The sequence below is a fragment of the Apteryx mantelli genome, chromosome Z, assembly GCF_036417845.1.
Source record: "Apteryx mantelli isolate bAptMan1 chromosome Z, bAptMan1.hap1, whole genome shotgun sequence".
In the NCBI taxonomy this organism is placed as follows: domain Eukaryota; kingdom Metazoa; phylum Chordata; class Aves; order Apterygiformes; family Apterygidae; genus Apteryx; species Apteryx mantelli.
The window spans coordinates 9,963,011-9,980,601 of NC_090020.1; the positions used below are offsets into that span (position 1 = coordinate 9,963,011).

The 17,591-nt window shown below is 46.4% G+C and overlaps 1 protein-coding gene across 1 annotated transcript in view; it reads right to left on the reverse strand.

Moving 5' to 3' along the window:
• Window positions 1-1,547: 1,547 nt before the first annotated feature.
• Window positions 1,548-17,591, reverse strand: part of LOC136995362 (neuronal acetylcholine receptor subunit alpha-7-like) — a 64,843-nt gene continuing 48,799 nt past the window's right edge. The window contains exons 10-11 of the mRNA XM_067315985.1: window positions 16,456-16,542; window positions 1,548-1,696 (exon numbers count right to left, since the gene is read on the reverse strand). Coding sequence (XP_067172086.1) covers window positions 1,548-1,696; window positions 16,456-16,542 — 236 coding nt within the window. The remainder of the gene's footprint in view (window positions 1,697-16,455; window positions 16,543-17,591) is intronic.

Genomic DNA, 17,591 nt, shown 5'->3' on the forward strand with positions numbered 1-17,591 from the left:
GTGAAGTTTCCTTAGCAAAAATATTTGACGTGGCCTCAGAGAGTATCTTGATGGGCTGGCAAGGAACAAGAATTGACTGGCAGGGTCTGTGAGCATATTTAACAGGACACCTCAGCCCATGCCCAGACTCCTCAGAAGGCAGAAGACACAGTACAATTGCCCAAGGGGCTGTTGTGCTGCTGCATACTCTATCCATTTGGACATCTGAAGCATGTTTATCCAGACTGGTGTCCTCAAGTCTTGCTGACATAGAGGTTCGTCTAGAATTCACCTGCTGTGCTGTCTTGAAACTAAGCTGATCTTAATTTATACAGCTTTTTAAGAAGTGATTGTTAGGTATGCTTAATATCTACTGATCTATTTTTTTTTAATTTGCATTGACTCTGCAACTTATTTTTAGAGAAGATAAATTAGAAATCAGTCCTGTTTCTCAAGCTGACATTGGTAGCCATGTGAAATTTCACATCACATCACGATAATTGGCCAGCATGACAAATAAAGTGAATGAGATAATAGAGGACGCTGCAAAAGCAGACTTCTTAGAAACCAGGGTGAGCAGATGACTGCGACTATTGGTATCTGCTTTAGCTTTCATTACTTTTCCTTTTGTAGCAGCAATGTGTTCCCTGCTTATTCTAAAACCCATTCTTGGGAAGGTGAGAGAGAAAAAAGTATGCTTTTGTTTTTAACATGAAAATCTAAAATAAACACATTCCTCCTGAAAGCTAACTGGGGCTGGTACTGGACCTCACTGGCATAACAGACTCTTCTGTTGTAGAGAAAAGAGTGTCCACAGACTATGGCACTGAGAAGTCATCAGATGCCAGCAGACAAAATTGTTTCTCCAGGCAGACAAGTGGATATGGTTTCAGCAGAGGGCAGATTTCCCAGCAAAGTCCAGGGGTCCCTCAGCACAGCCAGACTGAGCCCAGACTGAGCCTGACTCCATCTGCTGATGATGCAGAAAAGCAGTCAGCCACCCTGCAAGCTGCAAGAAGCACAGCTGAGTTGATATCCAGGACCCTTGGTGCCCTGCGGTGGTGGGTACTGTCTTCCAGCAACTCAGAGAGCCATTCACAGCTGGGACAGTTGCAAGAGTGGAAATGCAGACTGCCTCCAGCGTTGAATTCTGGACCTCCTGTCCTTGTTTTGGGAGATTACAGCTCTGCCAGTGACTGCAGTATAAATCTCTACAAGGCAACATGCCGGACAAACTGCCCAGCAGAGACTAGTAGGTGTTTGCTTAGTGCTTTGAAACGCCAAGTTTTATCAGCACCAGCGACTGCTGGATAAGAAATCAAGGCTGTTGCCTTTGGGGTCAGCACTGGCAAAGTGGGTGCAGAGTAAGCTGTCTCCTGGTTTAAGTTTAAAGAGAAAACCCAAATAATATATGCTGGTTTTAATGGAAACCCAAATTTAGTATATTCGTTCTTTTACGCTGGCAGCAAACACAGCAGTGTCACACATACTGTCTGTAGCTGGCACTTGGGATTAATTGAGAACAACTTCTGCCCCTCATTAGTTCACTATAAATTGTAATTTTTTTTTTAGCAGGTTGTTGAATATTTACCGCCAAAGCTGCTTACCCATTTGGGCATCTTTCCTGCTTGAGGGTCATGATGGTGAAACTGTAAAACCAGCACCGTTACCACCACAGACAGACCAACGATGACCATGATGCTTGCGAAATATTGAGCTGCAATTGAAAGGAGGATTTGGTTAGGAGAGGAAAAAAAGAAAAGGCAAATAACATTCCTCAGCCAGGCCCTGAGAGCAGTCCTGTGTCACATCCAAACATCCTCTCCTCTGGCCATCCACACTATACACTGCTTGAGGCCTTTGCGGTTTTCAGTACATCTGCTCAGCCCTTTCGCCTCCACCTAGGGGAGGGCTAGAACCAGTGAAAGGCGTATTTGCTTTGCTTTTATTCCCGCTGCAGGGACGGCATGGTGCCTGTGGAGCTGATGAGGATGCTGGTCACGAGGCCCCGGTCCTGGGAGCCTCCTGGTGGTACCGGCAGCAGTGCCAAAGGCACATGCTTTGTTCATTGGGTCACTGGACCCCTCAGCAAAGTGTGACCACGGCACCATTTCTTGCCTGTTCTCCCCATCACTGCCCACAGGGGTTAGGCATCTTCTTCAGCACCCTCCTCAGCCCTCAAGCCCACCTCCTCTGGCTCCTAGCTGTGCTTCCGCCTTACTGCTAAATCTAAGCCTGCCACACAGGACAGAAATCGAGATCCTTGAAGCCAGAGCAGGGACCTGAAACCAGTCTAAGGCCCAGCACAGCCTCCTCATGCCGGGAGTTAGGTTGAGGCACTGGAGTGTGAAAAAGAAATGCCCACAGAGCTAGTGACGTTTGCTATGGCAAAATACTAGGGAGTGTGACAGTCAGATAACAGGGAGCAACGTGGGGCAACGCGTGACACTGCCAGAGCTTATAACCTCTTCCTATGCCCACCCCTCCCTGCCGAAGCTTGCAGGAAAAGTCAAGGATTTTAATAAGGACTCCAAGGCAAGTTCTGTGCCAGGCTCAGTTTCCTAACACCTCTTTTCGTTGCCTTAGCGGCAAAGAGCATATTCATAATAATGAGGTTCTGATGCCTTCCTGAAACCAACGCTAGAATTGCTTCAAGAGGCAGGCATAGCTTTCCACGGCCAAATGAATTATGCAGCTGGACTAGAAGAATACTCCTGAGGGCAAGGTGAATTGAAAGATCTCTGTTACACTTACTCATGAAAGAATAAAGCCAACGGTGGTGCAAAAACAGAACAAACCATGAACTCAGGTTTCAGAGAAGGTGGCTGATCTGACTCCAAAATGAGTCATATAATAGGAATACAGGCATGTTGACACCACTAGAATAATTAGTGCCATAAGTCACTAAACCCTGCAGCAAATTCTATGCATTTAGATGCCACCAATAAGACTTCCAGGCCTGAAGTGATCAATTAAAAATGGCTTTGGTTAGGATTTTTCATAGACCCTTGGAAAATTAACCTCTCAGTTGAATTTGAAAGGAACTTGGTATTACTTGACTCTTGAAAATCCCAGCCAAGGATTAGCTGAGGAATTCACATTCTTAGTTTCTTGTGCTGTAATCCCAAGAACAGAGGGCAGGAAATTGCTATGGAGGTCTGGAGTAAACAGGGAAAACAGTTCTCTCAAGCCGAGACTGGCAACTGTAGGGGACCTGTGGTGCCATAAAGAAAAATGCTATCTGTTCTTGCCTGATGGTGGGCAAGGAAGAAATGGCTGGGTGTGCATCACTTGCATTTCTATTTGGGTCCTTCTGGCCAAGGTACTGTTAAGTTTTAAGTCGGAGAGTAAGGATGGAGAACAGAGGGCATGGTGCTTCAGCTGTGTTATCAGTTTCAGGCGATAAAAAGTCACAAGTGTATCTGTGAAATGAAAACTGGCAGGTAGTCCAGCTAGGAGGAGATATGATGAAGACTGCTGCCCACTCTCCTGTGGCAAGATAGGGTGGACCTGAGAGCCGCTGTTGATAAAGTAATTACTAGAGCTTCTGCCCATGGGTCTCTTGGTTCCAAAACACGGCTCTGTGCTCGCATTACGGATCCTGCGTCAGGGCAGAGCCACGGGCAGGGGTGGCTGAGACCGAGCCAGGCCTGGGATCAGTGACAGTTCACCTGTAAGGCACGGAAAACCTCCAGTCCCGAGCAGGTTCAGGAGTGAGGCAAACTGATGCTGACTCTGAAACAGTAGCTTTACCCCCTCAAATATTTCCTGGTCTTCCCTTCCATGGCTTATTCCTACATCTCCTCTTTCCCTGCAGCAGAAGAATATTCTCCTCCTGCAGCTCTCATGAGAGCTCTGGTGGGAAAGACTCTCGTGCTGTCTCTCACACACCTCCCCAAGAGCGTGGCTTAATCCTCCTCCAGTCTGCTGGCCTGGCATCTCTGTCCCTGGCAGTCTTTAGCCCTCACCCCAGCCAGATCAAACCCATCATTTGACGAAAGCTTCAAGGGCCGCGGTCCCTTGTCACCTCCACCACCCCCTCTGCCATGACCACTGCTCTCTTATCCTCCTCCAGCAACCCTGTGAGCAGAGCTGCTGAGAGGACCAACTTGCAAGGCACGTAGGTACCACTTTCCTTGGAGCCATGGCACTGCCATCTCCACTCACCCTACTTTGGCCCCACATGATCAACCAACTCCGCTCCTGGGCTTCTCTTGATATTGCCAAGCACAGCCACAGGAACAGAGATGCTGATCGTCAGATGTGGTACAGGGAACAAGCAACAGAGTAAGAACTGAGCTTCAACAGCTGCAATCCAGCCACAGGATTGTCCTCTTCCCTCCCCCCTGCCCCAGTATTTCAGAGTCCATCCTAAAGCCCACAGCACAGGTGCAATTAGGGCTTTGAGACTCCCACAAAGTCTCTCCCTTCCAAGTGTATCTGTCAGCAGCGGGCAAATGTGAACCTGATTTTACAAAGAAGCTCAGCCCATTTCATTTAAACACCTCGAGGAGAATACTCAATATCTGTCACTGAGCATGTTATTGTCTTATCTTACCCTGGAGCTCCTGGTTACCAAGATCTTTTCTAGGCTAAATGGGTCTGCGTGGAGGCTTTAATAAATGTCCCAGCCACAGGCAGTGTCAGCCCCCAGTGAAGGAGCAGCCAGCCCAGTCCAGAGTGCACTGGGAAGAGCGTGGGCCTGGGTGCTGGCTGTGAGTTGCTCTGAGGCAGAGCTGGGATGCGATTACCATGCTCTGGAAGAGAACTGCTCCCATTTTCTTCTTCTGTCCTGGACAGCTGCCACAAGGCAGGAAAAGGGACTGGGACACCAGCGTTTGGAGCCCCCGTATGCTCCTGCCTTGCATAGCGATGCTCCCCAGGGATGCGGAGGTCTGCACTGGTCGCTATTAGCTGTTCTTCATGTGACTTCAAAGCTGCATGCTGCTTTCTTCAGCAGTCATGTGTCAATGAAACAGCTGCTGCTTGTGCACAGGAGCTGATCTCTTTCAGGCATGAGGTGTCTGCTCTTTCATTGTTGATTTTCTTCCCTCTCTTTGCCAGAGGGGGCATGATGTAACACGCTACCTGGACAGCTGCTTTAACATCGGGAGCTGTCAGGCTCAGTCTCAGCACCATTAGAAGATGACCAGGTGCTGTAATCACAACAAATACTGATCTGACACAGCCACAGAGACCCAGTAAGTCTTTTTAAATGATCAGCGATGACAATAGCTATTTGTTCTTGCAGACATCCTCTGACATTAAAGAGTAAAACCTGTATCAAAAGGATGGCCTTGACTTGCAATCCAAAACTTCAGGAGTTTCCAGCACCATTTTAGGACATTCTGTGACAGCACCCAGCATCAGGGAAGCACCTTAAGATTATTTTAGAAATGTTTTGGAGTGGAACTGGATTAACTTTAACTTTAAGACTAATTAATAGAACAAAGAAAATAAAACAGAAACCCTAAGAAAGGCAAGAAGATCCCAGAGTGATGCGTTGCTTTGTTAAAATTATTACTGAATACTGACAGGAAAATCAGTGTATTATCCAGATTTATTAACCCAGTTAATCATGGAAAGACAGAGCTTCCCCACTGCAGCAAGTTACAGTCCTGGTTTTATTATGAAATGGAGGAGGAGGAAGGGGAATGTCATACTCAGGTATTCACAGCGGTTGAACTGGATGCATCCCACTGGAGTCTGTGTTCCTTCTCCGCAGAAAGCGTCAGTAACTGCACCTGAAATGCTGGAGTGGTTTACAGCTGCTACTAGTCAGGTCATGTCAACCATTTGGTGTTGAATGCCTCCACTGAACTCTCAGGAAATGGGAGAAATGTCTCAAAACATGCACCAAATGAGCTGTGCACCACTGCACCTCTGGAAATGCTTCCAGTTCATAAGTTGCAGCCTGTGGAGGACTCAGGAGACCTCAGAGACCATCCCAGGGGCTTCCAGCCGTCCTGTTTCTCTCCTCCTATGGCAGAGACTGGGGCCAGTGCCAGGCAGACAGGGTCCCAGTACACAACAGCTGATGGCCCACCATTTGTGCAGAGTTTCTCAGAGACCAGGGCACCGAAAGGTGAAGGAGGGATTCCCTTCCTAGCTGATTTACCCTTGTACACAGAAAGCAAAGAAACAAGGAAAAGGATGTGGGCAGGAAAATTATGTCCATTACTGATGAGATCTGCTCTAGCTGGGCCACCATGTGTCATCCATTACCTCTCACTGATGTTAGAGAGCAAAGAGCATCGTCATGTTCCTGAACTGTGAGCTGATGCCTCATAAACAGAAAATGTCTTCAGAGAGTGAGAAATCTAAGGATTAGACTCTGTGTTTACCTTTTGGTTATGATACTTGTAGAGGGCATAGGGTCAGTGTTTTCAAGCTCTTCTCCCACACGCTTTTGAGGAGTAGAACAAGGTATTTGAGAAGAAGAACAGCTGTATTTTTTTCATAAAGAAAGTTGCAAAGCTTGAGACTTTGGGAACAGCACCATTGACCACGGAGCCCAAAACTGCAAAGAGCTGCTGAGACTGAGAATTTCCATTGCATGGAAGAAGCTGAGCAGAGGCCTGGAGTCAGCAAGCTGCCAGGCAGGAGCATCGAAGGGCGGGGGGGAAAGCACTCAGCAAAATCAAAAAGAGACAAAGAAAAATGAAAGGGCAGATGCTAGAGTGGCAGCAGCTGAAGAGATACAGGCACATGACAGAAAATGTCATAGGAGATTAATCTCGTTTTCTCCATCTAGTCAGAACCACTAATGGCTTCTGCTCTTAACTTAGAACAATCTGTAATTCTTGGAGCTGTTAAAGCACTGTGCTGCTTCCTTGTCTCAGCAATTTGCAGCCTTGTTTGCTGTATGACTGAACTGCAAGAAATCACCCCGAGCATCTGGTGCAAACATATTTATTCACAGCTTACACCCTTCTTCTTTACTGAAATAAAATAAGCATGGTAAAGAAGAGCAAGAAGGAGACAAGGCTGTAAATATGTTAGGCTAAATATATTGCTGCTTGCTGAGTAGCAAGTACTTATTGTGCATTAAGAACAGGCAAGCAGGTGAGCACAGTGAAAGAAGGGGACAGAGGGAAATGCAGTTTATATTACCTAGAGGCGACGATAACTCAATTTTATTGCATGGCATTTGATATGTCCAGCCAAGGCACCAAGCATCATGTGGATGTTAATATGGACTGAGGAAGTGACAGTTCCTTGTACTTATGAGTCCCAAGTTTTGTTTTTCATACACTCTGTGAACATACCATTTTTCAAGTGGTCCACACTTTCTGCAATAAAACACCTTTTAGAGCAAAATACAGGTTCTAGACCCAAAAGTGATGGTACTATTCTGAAGAGAGCTGGCAGGAAATAATGATTTGCACTGCCTTGGCGTTTACTTGGGTACGTGGGAGGGAAAAAAAAAAAATCATTTGTCTTCCCCACAGGCATTCTGCACTGAGATATAGCGCATGGTAAATCCAAAATGGTCGAGCACTTCCCATGTTCAGCAGGACGCCTTGAAGTTCCGGGCCAGAAGAGTGTTTGTGGGAGAAACAAATCATCTGACTGGTTTGAGAGGTCTGAACATTTCAATTTAGGATTTGGCTTATGGGCAGAAGCATGCCTTATCTGATCTGACAAAGTACTTTGAAAGCAATACTTCCTGTGAGCACCGGCTGGGGCGGAGGGAGAGCAGCCAGCTCTCAGCTTGCTGTAGCCTTGGCCGCAAGCTGGAATCTGCCTGCTGCGGGTGCTCCTGGCTGTTTCGCTGTGTGGCTGTACTTTCTCTGCCACCTGGGGCCTGATCTGAAGGACTCGTGGTCTGCAGTGAGCTTTGGATCAAGACGAGAGGAAGAAACAGCCAGGCGAGGTTCGCTAAGTAAACATTTTAGGGTCACTTCTGCACTCTATCGCCCTTTTCTTGCAGTCATGGGACTGCTAAAGTGGAGATGCAGTCAAGGTGGATGCAGGAGGGTGGACGGGGATCCCAGAGCCCGTGTCACGCTGCGCTGGGAGGAGAGGCAAACCTGCCCTGACTAGGGCCAGGCAGGGATTTGGTGGTGTTTCTTTAAGAATAAAACATCTGAAATAGGCTGAATCATCTGAGGCTGGAAGCAACCAGGATCACAGAGCAGGAAGGAAGAGCGGAGCCCTCTGAACCTTTTCCATGCCATGCCGTGTGGCCCAAAGTGTTTTTGCCCCCGAGATGATATCGCAGGCAGCGGAATATGAGGGTGGGGAAGCAGCGCCAGCTATGCCCATAACTGCATTGCCTTGAATTTTCCAGGGCCATTGCTTTTGGCCATACCTGACTACAACGGGCTGTGGATTGATCTGTCTTTCTGAAAAACGGGTTGATTTTTGCTAGGTAACTAAACATTACATTAGGAGCTGAATTTTTTAAGGTATTTAGTCCGTGAGTCCAACCCAGCAGCCCATCCTGAGACATTGATTCTTGAAAACATGCCTATAGCAATGCAAGATTAATGAGATCCTGGTGATTGCTTTATCAGGTACTGTTGGAAGTGCGTAAGCATGCCCACCAGCTGTATAATCTTAAGGAGGCTCTACTTAAAGGATAATTGTGAAGGGGCAGAGTTACAGTTAGGAATCTGTCTTGATCTGGGGAAGCTTCCTTCCTAGTTACTTCTTAATGCATGATTTGCTACCCTTAATTGCAAGGTTGCTTTCAAATGAATGATAGAGTTTAATGAAAGAGGTCAGGGATATGGAGTCTGCAAATAGGGAGGCGCGATGCTCTTTAGAAAAGAGAATTCAGGCGTATGCCTATTGCCTAAGGAATGGATTGATCCTTTCTTCAGAGATGGTCACAAAACCATTAGCCAAAATGGACTTGATTATCCAGTACTGTTTATATGTTTCATGCTGTCTTTATCAAAATAAAAAAGCCCTTGCAGTTTATGACTGGATGTCTCAGATGTAGTTCTCAGATGAACTACATGACCCTCTAGTTTGAATGGACAGATCCAGAACTTCTACAGAAACTCTATTTCATTATGTTATTGTGTAATTTCAGTTTGGTCACTGAACTGGGATTGTTACACATCCACATGGATCTCCCTCCTCATATAATGCCCTCAGTTGGTGCACAAGTGTACTATGTATTAGGAGCAGGCTATCTCCATGGAATTGCTGGCTTTTCAAGTGAGAGACAAATCTGTCTGTAAGTTAATAGGCTTATAGAAACGTAAAGGGCAGTTGTTACCATACACCTGAGCTGTATGACACAGGCTTTAGGATTTCACCCAGTGATAGTGCAGCCAGCCCAGTAATTTCAGGTGTGTAACACGTCTGGAGTTCTGTGCATTTCTCTGTGTTTTTTCCTCATGAGATGATCTCCAGCTGTCTAGCTACACAGGCTCTTTATAAAAACTTTTTTAAAGAGAGAAATTAAAAGTAGGTCAAATCATGAGTGCAGCCAGACACGCTGCCGGTGAGGCAGGATGAAGCCGTTCCCGGGGTGCGTAAGTTTAGGACACAGTTGCTGCCATGTAATCATGGTCTGAAAGTCTGTTCAGGAGCCACAGTCCAGAGCTTTCAGTGCCAGGAGGGACCTCCAGGGCCCAGCAGTGAAGCAAGCCTTGCTCGTATAGTCAACTTGTGTTGAATTCTGGCCGAACCGTTGTGTTTGTGAATGCCATGGGACGTAAATACTCTCGATCCAAATGACTGAGCTGGTTTCTGTTGCTATGGGTGTTTAATTTTTTAAACATAAGCAGAGGCATCCTTGCTCTGGTTCCTGGACTTTTCCTTTCTTCAGCATCACAGATGAGTTTGCAGAAGAGCAGCCCTTTAATTTTTGAAAGATCTCAATGCCTTGTGTGGCACATTTGCAATGCTGCTGAAAAGTGGGCTCTGGAAATATCTTGTTCCCCCAAACAGGGGGAAATTTCTGGAGAACAGGAGCAGGGGGACAAATGCAGTCACCCAGACTCCTAGCTGGAACATTTCTTGGCACAGAAAGGGCCTGGCTCACTGGGGAGGAAAAAGCTTCAGTACACATCACCCTGCAGTGTGTTGAAGCAGAAGAGTCCCAGTGTTAAAAGGCATTGAGCAACCTGCCTCTGATTTCTAGGCCAAGCTTTGCCACTTGCTCTTTACAGATGAAAAAAGTCTGCTTGTTGTTATTGTGTATTAACACAGCATCTATTGGGCTGCTTAGAAAACCGGAGTCCATCATGTGAGAAGTTGCACGTGGTGGGGGAAGAGAAAGTCCACTCCGGGCAGCTTTATGAACAGAGAGAGTGCAAAGGATGTGCCAAGGAAAGGAAGGAGGTGTTTTGCAGACAGGTTACAACAGGAAAAAGCAGGCATCCTGCCCCACCTGCTTCCCTGTGCTTACTTAGGCTGGAAAGTGCCTCATTTATTGTAAATATTAGTCGAGGTCAAGAGAGACTAGCCTCAGTTAAGAAGAATCAAGATACCATTTCCTCATTTCTTTGCAAACAGATCAGACATGAGAAGCCGGTTCTTTTCCTCATGTTATATCAGAGCAGCTTTCCTGTGCCCCCTTAACAGAGTGACTGCAAGCAGCAGCTCTGAGAATTTCTCACGTTCTCATGGTTAAATAGTTAAAACTGAGGCCAAAAGGCAGAGAAAAGTAAGATATACAGCATGTTAGGGACCAGTGTTGTTGGACTGGCAAAAGGTGGGACTATTCATATGGGTCCAGGTGGCTGTGGATGCACGTTTAATTTTAAAAAACCCAAATCCTAACAATACAAAGCAGATTTTTCAGAGTGTATGGGTCAGAGCATCTCTGCTCCCACAGACATGAAGACGAGCAACAGTGACTTCTCCTGCAGTCCAGCAGTTGGTCTTTCTATTTCAGGATCGAATTGCTTGCATCCTTTTTAAACCGCATGCTTTAGAAGATTCATTTATTCCTGTAACCTGGTGCTAATCATGGTGATTCTCCAAGAACTGAACAAGCTGTCCAAGGGTCCACCACTTCCTCCCTAGGGATTTTCGGCTGGAATTGGATCATGCTGAAGAACTGCAATTATTACCTGCTATACCCCTTCTGGGATCGCCTGCAATATCATTGTGGGAAGATTATTCTGCGCTTCCCCATTGGAGTAGGGAAAAGGCTTTCAGAGCTCAAGGTCTGTCTATACCATACAGCCCAACAGTGAGTACTTGCTGAACAAGGGCTATTTAGATCCAGCAGCCAAATGGGCAAGCGGTCTTGCCCTGTTTGTCTGGGCTGGTGTCTGGAGTAGAGCTAGGAGTTAGGAGTAGGGATTTAAACTAAGCACGCTCTGGGACAGAGATGACAACCCACATCTAAGTGGGGGAATAGTGGAGAGGGGTGGAAGGAAAATGGTGCACGGAGGGCTGAACAAGAAAGGCCTCAGCAATGGTAGCATAGAGCGGAGGGGGCCCACCTCCAGAGTGTGTGCACAAATTCGCACAGCCTGGGAAACAGGCAGGAGCAACTGGAGTCCTGTGTACAGTCACAAAAATTCAGCATAACTGGGATAACTGAGACGTGGAGATCACCAGACGCTCACACTGCTGGAGTCCTCTGATGGAGAGGTACAAGCCCTTCAGGGAAGACGATGTGCATTGCCCTCTACATGCAGGAGCAGCTCCTACAGGTAAGTATCTATGGGACAGGTGACAGCTGGTGGAGAGCTTGTGGGTTGGGGTCAGATGAGAGGCCAGTGAGGGTGGCACTGTGGTGGGAGCCTGTTACAGACCACCTGATCACTGTGGGCAAGTGGATGGGGTCCTTTTTAGGCAACGCAGGGATACCTCTGCGTTGCAGACCCTGGTTCTCACAGGGGACCTGGACTTCCCTGTCATCTGCTGAGAGAGCAGCTGAGTGGAATGCAAGCTGTCAAGAGGATTTCTGGAGAGTGCCAGGAGTAGCTTCTGGATGGAGGAACAAGATGGGTCAACCAGAACTAGTGCACAGCTGGATCTGCTAATACTACCAAGGACGAACTGGCTGGGGACATGATAACTGGTGGCAGCCTGGGCTGTAGTGACAGTGAAATAATAGAGTTCAAGATCCTGATAGGATTGAGGGAGAAAAGCAGCAAAGTAAATACCCTGGACTTCAGGTGAGAAGATTTCACTTTTTTCAGGGATTTGCTAAGTGGGATCCCATAGGAGGCAGCTCTGAAGGCTAAAGCAGCTCAGGAAAGCTGCCAGGGCTTTAAGGACAACAGTCTCCAGGTGCAAGAAAGATCTTTCTCACTACTCATAGAAACAAGCAGACACATCAGGAGACCAGCATGGCTAAACAGGGAACTCATGGCAGAGCTCCAATGCGAAAAGGCAGCATATGGGGGATGGGGGTGAAAGTAGGGATAGACTGCAAAGGAGGAATTTAGGAACATTGTCTGGGCGTGCAGGACTGGTGTTAGGAAAGTTAAAGCTCAGCAGCTGAGATTGCCGAGGGACATCAAGGGCAACAAGAAGAGCTTCTACTGCTACAATAACATCAAAAAGCTCAAAAAGGAAAACATGGGCCCACTGGTGAATGGGGTGGATGATTTAGTGAGAGCAGACAGAAATAAGGCTAAGGTGCTCAGTGCTTTCTTCGTCTCATTCTTCACTGTCAAGGTCTCCCAGGTCTCTGTGCTTACAGACAGAGTTCAAGGAGAAAGAGAACTACCAGCGGTGGATTAGGATCAAGTCAGGGATTACTTGTCAGGTCTCAACCCATACAACCCCTACAAGTCCGTGGGACCAGACAGGCTGCACCACGGGTGCTGAGAGGGCTGGCTGGTATCCTTGCAAGGCCACAGAGACTGGGGAAGATCCCTGAGAACTGGAGAAAGGCAGTTGTTGCACCCACCTTTGGGAAAAGCCAAAGGAACAATCTGGGGACCCAGAAGCAGGTCAGCCTCCCTTCGATCCCTGGGAAAATCAGGGAGCGAGTCCCTGGAGAACATTTCTGGGCACTTAAGGCAGAAGATGGGTAACTGGGAACAGTCAGCCAGGAATTATCAAGGATAAATCAGACCTGACCAACTTGATTGTCTTCTATAATAAAATGAAAGGGGACAATGTCTTGACTGGAAATAACCCTGAGCAACCTGGTCTGACCCCATGGCTGACCCTGCCCTGAGCAGGGTTTGGGCTAGACACCTCCCCTGATCCCTTCCAACATGAGTTATCTTGTGATCCTGTGAAGCAGGAGCTCCCATTAAAGGGGGATTGCCAAGTTTCAGAGCACACCAGCCCAGACTGCCTGGTTGCACAGTGGACCCCAGTCAAGGCTCAGTGTGCTTTTGGGCTGTAACAGGAGAGCGTCAGGTGAGAGTAGCCAGGGGTTTGCTTTAGACATCCCTTTTCTGGATAGCTCAAGTCAGTCTCCAGGGTCTAATAGACCATCCATGTATTATAATTTTTCTTTTACAGTGTTTTACAGTGTGAAATTTGTTTAATGAACAGATGAAAGGAACAAACTGTCTTTGACCTACATGACAACTTTGATAGGTGCATTTCTAATACATTTGATATGCTCCAATTATTTCTGAATCATGAAAAAACTTGCAATAATACAGGCTGCCAAGAAGGCATATTTAATACACTAGTGGTGAGAAGAGAGTCCCTTATCATATTCTTGGCTTTGTGATCCAAAAATGATGAAAAGGTGTGAGAGGTCCTAATACTTGAGCAGCCAACAGTCACCTGGAGAAGGGGACTTGACCCAATAGACCTCCCCACCACCCTGCTGATATTTGATGTCCACACATCTGCAATAGATTAGGTAGTAATTTGCTGAAACTTGTTATTCCAGCATGAAAATCTGTAATAATACATAACTCTTTATAGCTTTTTTTGGTCCAAATCTTTTTATCGTCTCTAGTAGGGATCTATATTAGGAGGAATTGTTCTAAGTAAAGCTACTGCACTGGACATAGGCAAGTGTATCCGTTTAGTAATTCCAGCTGGCTTTTGTTACATATTATGTGAAGCAAAATTATGTAAAGATCTGTCAGATGCCTTGTCTCTCCTCCCCGCACACCAAGTTTCTCTGAAACTGTAGCTGCCCCTGTAGAGTCCTAGATACATGTATGGCAGGGGCCTTGTTAGCTTTTTGGAAGCCCATCTTACTTGGGAAAAGAGTCATGCTGACTTTCAGTAAGGTGCCCAATTTATTTGGAGGCTTTCAGAAACTCTTGCTCAGGGGCATGCTGCATAGCCCTGTGAGTCACCATCCTTCCCGACTGTTAGGTCTATCTAACTCCCTGAAGTTAGATAATGAGGTTGTGCGACTAAATGTCATTTTGCTCTTTTTATGGTATGCCTCATGCTAGGCCTTAGTTACACAATGATGAAGCACACCCTCCATCGGCACCTAGATATATTGTTGAATATATATATTTTTTATTTCTACTGTCCTCTGTGTGTATCTTAGTCATGATCTGAACAAAAATATTGGCATTAGCTCAGGAGATAATATAATTTTTCAGGTCCTAGTTTTTCCTATGGTGTTCATTCTTGCTTACTCTTCAAACCAGAACAGGTTTACTTTCCTTACCCTGCTATGAGGCCAGGGAATGATGCTTTCCCCAGTTCAAGCGCAGGCCCCCTTAGTCCTGATGAAAGAGACAGTCATCCTTGGCTTTGCTCCCGCCAACATGACATGCTTCTCTGTGGCTTCTCCTTAAAGAATATGCCAATGCTAATTCAGGCTCTGCACTCAGCCCCACTTGCAAGCAACACGAAGGCAGCGTACAGGCCTGTGCCTTTACTGATCACATCTTGCCGCCCGGCCTTCCCCTTCTCCCCTGTTTAGCTGTCCCAACTCTGAAGGGTTTGGGCATCCTCAGGCCAGAAGAGGTGGGGAGTCACCTGCAGCTGCTGGCAGTCCGACCTGCCTTGGTCCTTTCACTTCTCCCTATCCTTCTCAGACAGCAGTTTCAGGAATTTCATGTGGCAGAGGCTGGAGTCGTTGACGTGCATCGCCGATGGGACCGCAGCCTGAGATCTCTCCTCGCTCCTGTCATGCTGCTGTGGACTTGCAGAGCTGTGTATGTATTGCACACAGAAGTGACCTTCCCTTTCTGCAGTTTGTATCACACTGAACCTCAAAAACAACATGAAAGCAAGACCTGCATTTTCACTGTGCCTGGCAATGTTCATAATACCCAGCCAGCATCTTTGTGGGCCAGCTTATTGGTATGACAGCCCCATAACAAGCAATCAGTCTCTCCTAATGCCTCAGTTTATCTTGTGGAACAAGAGTGAATCCCTCATCTGCCTCATTATCTGACCCTCCAGAAAGAACAAACTAATGAAGCACATGATTAGAGCACTCTGTCTTTCCTGTATGACTTTGGGAAAATCATTTAATCCTTCACAGCTTCATTCCTTGTCTAGAAAAAGGGAAGAATGATATTTCTTCCAGCTCCTTCTCTACCCTTCCCATCCATGTCTGCTTTATCTGCTCAATCTGCAAGCTTTCTGGGGCAAAGACAGTCCTTTACTGTGTGGGCATGTGTGTGTTCAGCACTTGGTATTATGGGCCTTCACCTGGAGCCTTCTGATACCACCACAGTAAAAATAAAAGTAATAATCCACCATTCTGAGTCCAGGTAAGGTCTTTTAGATGTTTCCATGACTACCTCTTAGGCTATAATAAAAAGGCTTATATGGCATAAGCTTGGATTTCTTGTATTGTCTTCCAGGGTAGTTACAGTGGAAGTAGATGAAAGGAACAAACTGTCTTTGACCTACATGACAACTTTGATAGGTGCATTTCTAATACATTTGATATGCTCCAATTATTTCTGAATCATGAAAAAACTTGCAATAATACAGGCTGCCAAGAAGGCATATTTAATACACTAGTGGTGAGAAGAGAGAAGATAATCTGGTCAATAGCTTTCATCAAATGTTAGAAATCACCACCACACCAGTGATGTATTTGGATTTCGACTGCAATCTCTTGAATTGCTCTTGGGGTAGACAGAAGAGAGGAGGAGGAGAACTGGCAGGGAGAGATGCATAAAAGGAGGGAAGGCAGGTCATGTGGGCAAGGAAAGAATTTTTTCCAGCCAGCAACACTGAGATTTTCAAAAGCTCTGTGTGGGACCCGCTTCATTCAAAAAGCTGCCGAAGCAACTTTACAGCCAGGCGCAATGAATCCAGAGCCAGGGCTGAGTATTATTCCAGTATTCACTCCGTGCCTGTGCCCTGAAGGTGCTGGGTCTTCAGCTTTGCCCACCTAAACCTCCAGGTTTTGTGTTAGTCCTATGTCCTCTGCACCTTGCAGTTACCAGCTTATCCGATGTTTTCAAAGCCCCTTTGCAACCCTCATGTAGGCTCTCTTCATATGCCCAAACAGTGAAGGCCCAGACAAAGATTTACTCCTGACACTGCTGAAATGCAAAACTCTATTAAAAAAAAGATTCAGTCCTCAAACCGGCTTTGCACAGCTCTTAGGAAGTATCATAGGGTGTGCACAGAGCGACAAAAGCAACCTACCTATCAGTGGGACTGAGTCAGAAGTTGCAGGCATGATCTCAGCCACGAGCAGCATGAATACAGTCAGGGACAGCAGGACAGTGATACCTGCAGGGAATGAAAATAGAGAGGAAGGATGAGGAACGTGATCTCTGCAGCTCCTCTTACGATGTCTGTGCTGATAAATATAACCTTGTCCTGATCTACAGCTAAGCCAAATGCATGACTTTGTGCTTGTCAAGACAAATGAGAGCTTCTGCCAAGTGAGAGTATCTTTGGATGCATCTTTAGCCGCTCTCTTTCCCCTTGTCTCAATTACTCCCAAAACCTTGTTCCTCTTAAAGTGATGGAGAAGTCTTTGCTGCTGAATGAAATGAAGCTTGCAGAACTTGTAAACTGTGCTGTTCTTGCAAAACTGGGCTCAAGCAAAGCCCAGCCAGTTTTTAAGAGCTTCCAGAGACTTCACAGTCACAAGTAATCTTTGGACATTGTAAAATGTCCTCCATACAGCTGCAACCTGATTTAAACGTAGCTCTTTGTTTATTTGTTTCCTCTGGAAAGGCTGTTGCAAAAACTTGCCGTTCTGGTGCTGAGAAATCACCTTCTGTTTCACAGCCTGCACGAACATTATGCCCTATTTTTTGTGTCAGCATCGCCTTTTAGCTCAAATAATTCTTTTTCTTGACTTCCCGTCTTCTTTATAGACAGCAGTCCTATTCCCCTTAGTTCTTGTTTTGCTTCACGGAAGCCAGGCCACTCAGTTTTCCAACTGCTCTACGGACCCTCAGTGCGCTTGTTCCTTTCTGAATGTCTTTGCCCTGACCAGTTTTGTGCACAATATAAAAATTAAGATCTCACCTGGGCCAGTTTTGTGTGTTTCCTGCTTTCCCCTGTCTTCTACTCTTGGAAGCACATATAATAGTAAATCACATTTAACTCTTCTTTGACTGTCACTTCTTTGCATTTATGGGGAACTCATAGCTTGGTGGTTTGGGGACTTGAGGACATGGAAGATGAGAATCCAATGCCCAGTCACTGCTGCTCATGACCCTTCAGAGAGCCACTCCACCCCTCTGTAACTTAGTACATCCTAGCTGAAAAATGGAGCTAATCAGCTGTGAAATGCATTGAGATGCACTAAGGAAAAGAGCGACAGG